This window comes from Xiphophorus maculatus, chromosome 16, assembly GCF_002775205.1.
Source record: "Xiphophorus maculatus strain JP 163 A chromosome 16, X_maculatus-5.0-male, whole genome shotgun sequence".
Lineage (NCBI taxonomy): Eukaryota > Metazoa > Chordata > Actinopteri > Cyprinodontiformes > Poeciliidae > Xiphophorus > Xiphophorus maculatus.
The window spans coordinates 24197811-24209968 of NC_036458.1; the positions used below are offsets into that span (position 1 = coordinate 24197811).

General features: G+C 39.0%; 1 protein-coding gene across 1 annotated transcript; it reads right to left on the reverse strand.

Moving 5' to 3' along the window:
- Positions 1-7643: 7643 nt before the first annotated feature.
- Positions 7644-11146, reverse strand: LOC111611568. Its single transcript, XM_023348507.1, has 5 exons — positions 11111-11146; positions 9922-10123; positions 9605-9682; positions 9174-9433; positions 7644-8030 (listed from the first exon to the last, which is right to left on the reverse strand). The coding sequence occupies exons 2-5, from the start codon at positions 10059-10061 to the stop codon at positions 7714-7716; spliced, it is 795 nt and encodes a 264-aa protein (XP_023204275.1). The 5' UTR covers positions 10062-10123; positions 11111-11146; the 3' UTR covers positions 7644-7713.
- Positions 11147-12158: the final 1012 nt, after the last annotated feature.

Genomic DNA, 12158 nt, shown 5'->3' on the forward strand with positions numbered 1-12158 from the left:
GATAAAAAATAATAAAAAACTTGTTTTAAGATAAGATAAAATAAGATAAGATAAATCTTTATTGTCATTGTCACAAGGACAACGAAATTCAAAGGGTGCCATCAGTCGGTGCACATGCCCAAAAACAAAAAATAACTGTCTCACAATTCACACACAACGCAAGAATCAACAAACAACTGGCAAAAAAATAAAAATAAGAACAGCCACATTCTCACATACATCATTTATGATGATTAATGGTTGTTTTTGATTGGATTTAGTTTTGTAATTGTTATCGGGTAGAAACTGTCAGCAGGGTGTGTTTATAGTCAGAACAGACAATTAGAACGGTAATCATTTATGACTTTATTTATCTAATTATGTCTTTAGCTTCTTAAACTCCTTTTTGTTTTCTGTTGTTGTTGTTTTTGGTTGTTGTTATTTTTCCCTCTGATCTCCGTTTGTTGTCTTTGATAACTTATGACTTGACTAACCGTTTCCTCCAGAGTCAAATCCTTGTACATTTGAAGTCTCTCGGCTAAGTTGGTGTCCCTCAGTCCCTCAAGGCGATATCTTATTAACTCAGCATGCAGTGGACCGTAACTGTGGTTTTCATCCAAAGTATAAAGTGAGGTGACAAATGAGTCAACAGTCTTATTAGCTTGCTCTGTTGTTTGATTAAACTGGGCTCTCTCATGAATGTTTTTTTTTTTTTTCTTGGCACAAAATGTGCATATAAATTGTCTCTTACTGCCCTGTATTGCTGTCTCTGCCTGTCCAATAAAGTGAACTTTAGCAGTGCAGTTAGCCACTCAGCTAGCAGCTAGAGAGAACAAAGATGGCTGCAGCTTGATTAGCATCGGGGCAAGCATCTAGAGCTGCGGTTTGTTGCCTCTCATCTCTGGGACTGGAGTGAACGTAGACAATGTCACAGACAACATGTCTTTCTGGGGAACATATAATCCACAGATTCCTTCTGTGGAATTTTAAATAAATCAAAGCCCAAGGCTTATTTCTTCGGCCAGTATGCAGCTTCCAATTGCACAAATAGTAGCCTGCAATTGTACTTTGGATCCAGCGCTTCTTTAAAGAAACATTACCTCCCTTTTTTAGAAATTAGTCCCTCCCAGGCAGAAAGAGGAGAGGGACCTAATCACGCAGTGACAGCCACAAACAGAGCAGCAGCTTCTAGGCCTGTCATGTTAACTCACTTTGCTGGATGATAAATTGTCCCAGAAATGACTGCATTAACAAATCAGAACCAGGAAGAGGGTCTCTGAGCTGTAAATCATGCTTGTGTACATGCTGCTCATTGTGCTAATGTTGGAGAAATAACTTGCCGTTACAGGAAAACTGTTTATCCGCCATCATTGGTGGCCATGCTAGCTAGCCTTAGCATTCATTTAGCAGAGTGCAAGGGGGAGAGTGTGAGTGGTGCGTACACAATCTGATTGACAGCGCTAAAACCCTCCTCCTGCATCTGATTGGTTGCTTTTGACCTAGTAGTGTATTTCTGTAGTTAGTACTGATGAGAAGCCAGAGGAGCTTAAGTTTATTGCTGCACTGTCACATTATGGTTATAGTTTTAATAAATATGTAAGTTAGTTTGCAAGTTACATACTGCAGCTTTAGGTCCTTGTCGTGGGGTTGAATACTCAGAGTTTTCTTTCCACCTCTTCGTCCTCCTGGAACCAACAGTGAGTTAATGCAGTGCATTCTGGGAGTAACGGTTTTTATTCCAGCCTCTTTGTTCCCTGTAGTTCAGTCGTTCATGGCTGAAGGGACAACAGTGGTGTTGGAGACTCCATAATTAAAGGTAGAGATATAGTAGGTATAGATTGTGTGATAGACTGAGGTAGAAGGAGCAGCTGAACAAAACAAAGAAGAACACTCCAATCCTGTACGGGTTTCCCATGGCTACCTTTGTGAAAGACACCAAAACCAAAGCAGACAGCAGGCTGCACAGTACTGAGGCTCAGGGCCACTTCAATCTGACAAAATTCGGCCCAGATAAAGAGCTGCACAGATAAATGGACAGGCAGGTAGATTCTCTCACACATGCATCCAGAAGCTGCACATTATTAACTTGCATACTCAACACAGTTACAGCTCTGAAAGCAAAATGAGGATAAATATTTGATAAGGGAAGCCTTGTGAGTCGTATTTGTAGACAAATCACGTTGCTCCAATGTCAATGGAAGACAAAAATAACAATAACACACCCTGCTGGAAAAGATCTAGGTCAAACACATTGTAGATTCTCCAGATCTTTATGTTTGGACTACACCAACAGAACAAAATTCAACATATTCTCAGGATTTTGAGAATTTTTTTCTTTCTCTTCCAATTTGTTTTGGTCTAGTTGGCTAAAAACTGCCATATCAAGGCAGTTTCATAAGTTGAAGATAGTCAATTTTGTCCCAATTCAAGCATTCCAGTTCATTATGTATCATTAGCAGAGGCACCAGCAACGCTCTGATTTACTGTTAAAGGGGCAGTGATCTGTAAAATAAATTTTACATCCTGTTACGATTTTATTCCCTCATCGAAAACATACCATGCAGTTTCCAAGCTTTTGAGCTGGAGGATCATGGAGCAGCCCTCCCCCGCGACTTCTCTACTCAACTCCTTCAGACTAGCCAGCAGCAATTAGCAAATACCTTGTGCAGCTGCACATCTGCTGAGCTCATTATAGCAGCTATTCAGAGCAATGCTGGTAAAAACGTTGTTAAACAGTTAATAGAGGAGCCTTGTTGTGATGACTTCCTGAAGGCGGAGATTCAGAAAGAGAATGAGTTTCTTAAAGAGACAGAGACCTCTGTAGTTAAAGGCGTTAAATTAAAAAGTCAAATTACTTTTAAGTCATATCTTATATGTACCAAATTTTTGTAGCAACTGAAGGTAACATAGGTTCTTGATTGTGCTATAAAATTTCACTATGTGCCTGGAAAATACATATTTGTATTTAATTTGTGTGCATTTAAAATGTGTACATTTTAATTTTAAAATGTACACATTTTAAATGCACTGGGCCCTCTGGCTCTGTTTCAGCATCTTAGCATATTTGTGGTGCATAAAACTGAATACTGCTCCTTTTTGTTTGGTTCTGGATCTGGTTCTGGGTTGCAATGAGACAACCAGTTTAAATAAAAACAATTTATCAACTAACAATATTATTTTTAAAGTCTAGTCTAGTCTGGGTGAAGTGCTCTGTCCTACTGGTTTTAGTCAGTGTGATGTAAGAGGAAAAAATGACTAATTTGTAAGATATCAGTTACTTTTGTACATTTGTCTCATCAATGATTTTACCATAGTAGTTCTGCTTATTACCTGAACCCGCTCAGTAAATAGTGTTAACTCTGACTTCAAAGTCATTAAAAAAATTCACAACATTGTGAAACTTCCTCTTAAAGGGGACAAGACGGATTGAATCTCACAGAATCTCACAAATAAAGCCAACAATCGACAGACTCTGAGATACGTTTGCCTCACAGAAAAGTGCAAAGCAGCAGTGAAAATAAAAGCTATTTTGAGCTTTCCTTTGCCTCCAGTAGTCATAAATCAGAAATATGAGGAATCGTCAACAGCACTAATGTCTCCTCACAGAAGGTGAATGGGCCATAAAGATCGCAGGTTCCTGACATGATGTAATTGTCCGTACCGGCTGATGATCCACACCAGCAGACGTGTCCGAAGGCCAGACGAGGAACATGCTGTCAGAATTTATATCTCCCACAGCTGCAGTCTTAAAATATTTTATTAATTTTCTTCCACAAAGCATTGTCGTTTTTATGTAACTGTTGTGCTTTAAAATAATGTCAGGTTTTATCATTGGGCCTTGGGCGCTTCACATTATTAAATCTACTCATCCTTGAAAAAAGGGTAGAACACCTCTGGTGCTGAAAACACTGTTGTATGAAGGAGTGATGTCCTCACAAAGGCAGTGAAACATTTGTTCCATAATCGTTTTTTTTTATTTTGTAAATTTTTTTTCCACACAAAAACAAACTCCTCTGTACGATGTAACTTGCTTCCTTTACATTAGTATTTATTTTTGCCACAATATTATAAATTCCAGTGTATGTAAAGAAAGCTTTACAAACACCAAGGTGACCAAAGATCCTTTGTTACCCCGACTAGATCTGATCTGGATTCTAAATTCAAAAGATGTTATTTTACCTCTGCCCTTAAACCAGTCTTATGCTCAATGTACAGGCTTTAGAGCTCTTCTGGTTTGTCCAACATTAACCCAAAGTCTGGTACAATTCTGTAAATACACTGTGTGCTATCACAGTTGAAGAAAGGATTCAATGGGGTATTAAAAACAGCTATCTGGGCGTGCCGTGGTGGCCATATTTGGAGGCCTTGAGGTCTCGACGCGGCCGTCGCGGATTCGACTCCCGGACCCGACGACATTTGCCGCATGTCTTCTTCCCAGTTTCCTGTCAGCCCACTGTCATATAAGGGATACTAGAGCCCACAAAAAGACCCCCTGGAGGGGTAAAAAAAAAAACAGATATCTATTGTATGGATCCAACACTGTGTATTTTTTTTTACCCCTCCAGGGTTTTTTTTGTGGGCTCTAGTGTATATGAAAGTAGGCTGACAGGAAAGGGGGAAGAAAAGAGGTGAAGACATGCGGCAAATATTGTGTGGTCCGGGAGTCGAACCCGCGACGGCTGCATCAAGGACTCAAGGCCTCCAAACATGGGTCGCGCTAACCACGGCACGCCCAATCCAACACTGTGTATTATTATTTTTCTGTCTTATGTATTAGTTTTTGGAGGCCTAGACGTATTTAAAAATTCACAGAATCTTAAAGACGTGTCAGTTGTTCATGAAATACTCCAATTTTAGGGTTTTCATAAACGCCTAAAAACAACAGAAATAGCTCCAGAGCATCATCAGCAACTTTCAAAACGCCTTCCCCATTTAGCTTACTTTATCTCAGCGGTGAAATTTGGTACACTAGTAGAACTTCCCCGCACTTACACAAACGTCTCCACCCATTTTCTAAAAACTATTTAGTTCTATCCTGTTTTTGCCATTTTTAGCCTATGTATCAATCAATCAATCAAATTGTATTTGTATAGCACATTTCAGCAGCAAGGCATTTCAAAGTGCTTTACATCATATCAAACACAGAAACACAATGCAGCATAGAATCAACAATCAAAACACCACATTAAGTCAGGTTCCATCAATGTTTCAATCAACTTGAAATTCTAGTTGAGTTTTAGTTGATTTTCTCCAATTGTTTGTTTTGTTTTTTGCTGATCGGTTCAGAAAGACCTTATTTTACATCTGCATTCTGTTTCTTCATGGTGCTGGCAGGCTGTCTCTCAGGCTTTTCACTGTTTCACTGTCAAGATTAGTGTAGAAGGAGCCACAACCAAGAATTGAGTACAGAAAACATGGACATTACAAAATCATCATGCTAGATTCAAATGTGACCACATACATTTTGGGTAATACATTACATATCACTGTGTGTGGAATTAATCCATGTGCTATTTGCCTGAACTTTTTCAAGAAATTACATGTTCCATGATATTCTCATTTTTGAGAGGCAAATATTTATTTTTGCAAAATGTATTCTTAATTTGAAGAAAAATGCATCAAGACGTTTGCTGTGCTTCTTGTCTTTCATAGTGATCGTTTAATGTGCTGTGAAACCTGTTTTATTTTTTTAACTTGGGACAACCATATTAAGATTTTTTTTAATTGAAATGATGTAAAGACTCTTCCCAGCAGCCCAGGTTGAATTATGTCTGTATAACAACCTTGGATGCAAAGTTGTTGAAACTCAAGTTGGGTGGAGAACGTCTGTGAACATCATTTTCTTTTCCCAGATTCTCTTTTGGATTCAGGTTTGGTCCATGAAGAAATGGAAACGTAAATGTCTTGTTAGGTTTACAGCTGGTCCGTTTAATTAAATGTTTAGTTGTGACATGGTGACTCCCTTCACCTGAACAGTCTGAGTGGTTTAAATTAGTGACGTCACAGGCATCACATTTCTCAATAAAATTAGTAAATATGTTATATTTTGTGTTTTACATACCATCAAAACCAAATCATTTCAGCACAGATATAAAAAGCCAGTCAGGTTGTAACCTCATCTCAAAGTTTGAAAAGAGCTCAGTGCTAAAGTTGTTTGCTGTCCCCTACTGGACAAAGGTTTAATGTGTATAAAAGCTAGAAAGAAAAATCACATAAAATTACACATAATTACAAAGTTATTACATTCTTTCCTAAATATTCTTGTGATGTGACAACTCCAGAATAAATGACTAATTGTTTCTTGATGCTCTTTGCATAACTTACCGGTGGGGTCTATTGTTCCGCACTTTTTAATGTCTACGACGGCGTATTAGGGCCATTGCAGATCAAGATAAAAAAAAAAGGGTACATTTCTGCCAAAAAAAACTCAGTAATTTTGAGATTAATCTCAGAAATGTTTTAGAAAAGAACTTGGACATTTCTGAGTTTGAAGTCAAAAAATGGGCAGGTTCAGAATTACAGATCATATGTGTCATTTTATGTTATTTTTCTTAAAAAAAAAATAAATAAATAAAATGTGAACAACACATATTAGTGTTGTACACTCAGAGAGGATATAGGATGACAAGAAGTTCTAAGTTCGTGCTGTGAACTGATGGTGACTAAGTTATTACTGGAGAATGCAGCAGCAGGGTTTTAGTATCAGTATCAGTGACATTTGGCAGTTTGATCCATTAGGCCAGGCTCCAAATTATTTTTTTAAGCTTTGATGTATCTGTTGTGTTGCTGGTTCACAATAGTTTCTGTTACTCGTGGAACAAAATTCTCACATTTGTATCAAACTAACTACTAGCTGATTTTTATTTCATTTCTTTCCATAGAGTTGTTTATTAAATATTTTTGCACTTTTAGAAAGAGCGCCTCTACAATGTTAAACCTTCAGAGGATATAAATAAATTTCTGCCTGACAAAAACACACAAAAGTAAATCACTTATAGCCTCACAGCTATTAGATTTAAGAAGAAACTTTTGGTACCTCTGTAAAGGTAAGATGTCATAGAATGGTTTTCTGGTGTCAGCACCATTGTAGCTTTGACCCTGCCTGAAATATTAGGGACAAAATACAAAATATTTTGCATTTTTTGAACCTCGCCAAAATTTTCTTTGAAATAAACATTGCAAAACACTACCAAAATATTATTTATAGCACAAAAAAGTAGTACAGACTTTTAAATCTAAATGTTGTGTAAAAGTATACCAAATCTGGACTCAATCAGATGAATCATATTTATTTTAGAATGGTATTAGTGAGAAATTTCTTAGGCGGAGAGGCCATTTTGGCACATTTATCCAAAAATGTCACCAAACTGTGCCAAATGTGTTTTTTACATCAATACTGGGGGTTTGTTAAAATTAAATAGCTTATTACCATCTAATGATACTTTCTACATATAATATAACCATTGGTCATGACATTTACCCCATTTATATGCAAAATGTACCATTGTGCACAGTATAATATGTATAATAATGATGAACTGAAAGCTCTTTCTTTGATTCCAAATAGAAAATTTTTATTGAAACAAGGTAAAACTGTCAAAAATACTTTTTGAAGTAATTTCCAAGAACAAATAAACAATTTTGAAAATCCACCACCACCACCACCACCACCACCAAAAAAAAAAAAAAAAAGTTCAAAAATAAAAAAAAACTACACAACTACACTACCACAAACTACAACTTTTTGTGGTAGTCCTCAAAGCAATTTCTGTCTGGCTGAAGACAGAGGGCAACGTTACATTTGGGACAGTACAGTGGTGTTTTTCTCTTACTGCCATTCTGCTTGCACCACACACAAATCCTTCGCTTTTCCTCTGCTGTTCCCCCAAAGTATCTGGGAACTGACCCAGGGCATTTGAATGCACCGGGTTGAGCCGAAAATGATGTGCTTGGTTGAGGACAAGCCGTTTCTCCTTTGGACTCCAGTATGAGCTCCTCCATGAGTTTCTCTCTGAATTGCCGTTGGGAAATGGCCTTTTCCTCTCTTTTTTCTGCAAGCATTTTGAACATAATGAAACTATTTACAACAGAAATGTCAATAAAATGGTAAAAAAAAGTCTTATACCACTTCATTGTCTTGTTTCTGACTGAGTAGTATTGGATCAGGGCATCAGACAGATCAACTCCTCCCATAAATTTATTGTAGTCTTTCACAGAGTCAGGAACGGGAATATCTTTCACTACCCAGTGCCCTGCCTCTTTGACTCTCCTCTTTACAGTTGCTCCACTGAAAGATTTGTGGAAGGTGCTGCAGACCGTCACCTCCTTGGAGTCCTTCCACTTGTTAAATAGGAGTCCATCTTTTCTGATCCACCGCATCTCTCCCTTCTGTGCAGATCTTGGAAGGTTGTTCAGTGTTGTTTTGAAGAATCCCACACGATTTTCCCGGATGGTGCCACATGCAGCAGTGCTGTTTGAAGCCAGTTTTTGAAATAGGTAAGGACTACTGTAGAAATTGTCCACATATAAATGGTAGCCCTTTCCTAAAAGTCCAAAATCCATGAGGTCCATTACTGATGTGGTGCTGAGATCTTCTTCCCGAACAACGGCAGACTTCCCCTGGTAAATGAAAAAATTCCAAGTATAACCAGTCCTGGAATCAGCCAAAACAAACAGTTTATACCCAAACCTGGTAGGCTTGTCCCTCATAAATTGCTTGAAGTCAATTCTTGCTTTACTGGCCACCATCCGTTCATCAATACATATTTCTCGCATTGGTTGAAAATGAGCCTTGCAGGCAACTCTGATGTCGTCATAAAGTGGTTTCAGTTTGAATAGCCGATCATAGTGAGGAGTTCCCTTTTTTTGCTCATTTTCTTCATCTTTTTTGATGTTGGACAGGTGAAGGGACCAAAGGATGGACTCAAATCTGTCACGGGTCATGCAGCTACGTGGAAATGGAAAATTATATGGCCATTTTGTTCGCCAGAAGTCTGGCTTTGAAGGTACTTGTACCAGTCCGCTGAATATAATTATGGCTAAAAATTTGTAAAAATCGCCCACTGTCAAAGGTGACCATTTGAATTTTTTTCCAGCTGCAAGTAAACGGTGTGCATTTTCATTTGTGTTTTTGATTATTTCCCGAATGGTGTAGGCACTAAAGAAAAGCTTGAACAAGCTCAGGGGTGACCAACCTTTTGTAGAGTCAATCTGAGGTCCTGGGTCTTTCTTTGGAGTAAATAATGGACATCCGGGCTCCGTATCAAGTTCCTCTATAGTGTGCCAACAATCCTCGCCTTGTTGTTGGTGCGCTGAGGAGCTGACTTTCTGTTGTTTCCTTGCCTTTTTGTGTGTGGTTGTTGTTCTTTTTGGGGCTGGAGCGCTTCCACGCCCTGAAGACCTCAAAGGAACTGTTGGAACATATTCTTCATCAGCCTCTCCTGCACAATCTCCACTGTGGAAACAGAATGAAATATATTGAAGACTAAATTTGACAAAAAATGACATACTGAAAATGAAGCTGCATCACATAGTCTTATAAAATAAAGCAAACACACCAATGTTGCACTGTGACAACACATTTCTTATTTTGTAACAATTTTTTTTGGCATAATGGACATCTTACCTCAAAGAAGATGAAGAATCATGAGAGGTGGGGGGAGGTTCAGCTCCATCTGAGCTTGATGGTTCGGCTTTCACTTGACTATAAATAACAATAAAGTATTTGAAGAATGAGAGGTTTATTACAAAGTAATGAACCAAAGTAAACATGAAATCCTTACTAGTAAAATAAAACATATTTTAGTAAAACATAAATAAACAAATAACCACATGGTTTTACTTCCTGCCGTTATTACAAGCATATAATCACAGAAATAAATAAATAAATAAATAGAACCAAAACATCAAATATATTGTGCGAAATTGCGGGGGAAAACTTACATATCACCGAGATCAAGTCTCTCAGCTGTGTCCGGCTCTTCCTCTTCCTCCTCGTCCGAATCCCACCAGCTATCAGAAGAGTCTTCCATCTCAACATCGCTCCGAAACATTTCTTCCACTGACATCTTCCTCCGCGCCATTGCAGTTGGGCTAATTTTTGCTAGAGTTAGCTCCGCTCGTAGCAAATCGAAAAACCGTTGTTCTGTCGCAGAAGGCACAAGTGACATGAGAATTCTCGCTGTACACACCTTATTTGAATGCTTCGAACTACACCCATCGAAACCTATCCCGAAAAGAACCATTCACTGAGCGCATTTGAATAGTGTAGCTAGCGCACGGAGAGCGCAGACGTTTAGATCGGGTTCCGGAAAATACGTCATGATTTTGCATAGCCGACATCTTGTGCCATGCTCTGAGAGTCTTTCCACTGTCTCGTGAAGCCACAAAATGGCCGTGATGATCAGCTGATCGGGTGTTTTCCGGGCAGTTGCGTCATCGCCCGAGGACCTTTATATCTCATCAGCTGTTTTTAAATAGCTCTAAAATCTTAACATTGTGGGCAAAACCTTTATGCGGAATAATTTTTGAAAGATTAATGCCTCTTTTAGAGGATGATAATAATAAAAAAAAATTAAAGGCACGTGGAGCCTTTGTTTACAGAGCAAGCCGAGGTCACGTGGCAGCTGGACCCACCGGTCGGGACAACACAAAGCCATGTGTTGTCTGACCCGTGTATCTATTAAATGAGTGCTGTAGAAACGTATGAATTAATTACAGTAGTTCTCCAACACCGCTCACGACGTTGCTAGCTGCTGCTAGCTTTAGCTACATTCAGTAAACATATTGTGAAGCACAGCCGCATTATTTAAAACCCAGGTTAGATAGAAATGAAGCAAGCGGTGGTTTACTGTGTTCTCAGTTGATCTCGAAGAGAACGAGCAAAGTATACAAGTTCAAAACGGAATGTTTTAGCTGCCATGCTACATGGCCCTGACAGACAAATATGGCGGCAGTCACCAGAAAGGCGAGATGCTACAAGACTTTAATCGTTAACTACTTTGAGAAATCTACAACGAGCAGCAGAAATACATAATAGAGAATACTTATTCACACTTCAGTAATATTACATTCTCCACAGTATGATAAAAAACAGTGGATGGAGGTGGATTTTACAGGCAGTCTATCATACCTCTCTTGGTAGTGATGTGCCGAGGCTTCGAGGCGTGTGTCGAGTAATGGAGGGAGCGTTTCCGTAAAGCGCGTATCGAAGCCTGCTTCATTTAGGGGAGGAGCCGAACACAATGACGTCCGAAGCCTCGTTTCCCGGCTGTACCACGTGACTGCTTCGGGAAGTGGCTCAGAGTTTGGCGCGGGGTTTGACAGCTTTAGAAACCCCACAGGCTCCATTCAAAATGTGGGTTGTTGTAGGCGAGTTGCGGTCAGTTGAGAGAGTGGATAGAGTTTTGATAGTTTGGATAGCAGAGTTTGTATAGTGGTTATTTAGTTTGAGACAGTTAGTTTGGTGTTTGGAGAGTTTAGGAGAGAGAGAGAGAGAGAGAGAGAGAGAGAGAGAGAGAGAGAGAGAGAGAGAGAGAGAGAGAGAGAGAGAGAGAGAGAGAGAGAGAGAGAGAGACAGACAGACAGACAGACAGACAGACAGACAGACAGACAGACAGACAGACAGACAGACAGACAGACAGATAGATAGGAGATTTAGGAGCGCGAGGACAGGATAGGAGTAGGATGGAGCCGGCGAGAAAGAGGAGGATTTCCCCTATGTGGGAACATTTCTATTTGATAAGCCCTAACAAGGTAAGGTGAACTGAACATTTGCAGATGCATTACGTTTGCTTATGAGGAACTGTATTTTTCACTGTTTCTTATTTTCTGTAAAGGTGAGGTGTTTATTGTGCTCCAAGGAGTTGGGGTACAATAATAATACCTCATCCATGTAGTGTCAAAAAAGAGAAATCGTTTGAAACCAAAAACTGTGGAGAAATTGTTGTTTCTTAATAAAAATGCATGAAATCATCCAAGTTACACAAGCATTAGCCTATTCACCACCCCCTCCCTAGTTCCACAAGCACTTTCACTGTCCTCTGCCTGATTAAGCCCAGGCCATTTTTCTAGAGTCACAGAAAACCATTATTACACAACATGCCATATCACATGACACATGACTATTTTGGGAATAATTACACACAGAGAATACATTCAAACAATATTTTATTATACAC

Bases quoted from the DNA above. Each gene is read 5' to 3' on its own strand.
- LOC111611568 (XM_023348507.1), bottom strand. From the start codon at position 10,061: ATGGCGCGGAGGAAGATGTCAGTGGAAGAAATGTTTCGGAGCGATGTT. The intron at 9,434-9,604 runs GTAAGATGTCCA...CTGTTTCCACAG, and splicing joins GATTCTTCATCTTCTTTGAG to TGGAGATTGTGCAGGAGAGG. The intron at 8,031-9,173 runs GTTGGTCACCCC...AAATGCTTGCAG, and splicing joins TCAGATTGACTCTACAAAAG to AAAAAAGAGAGGAAAAGGCC.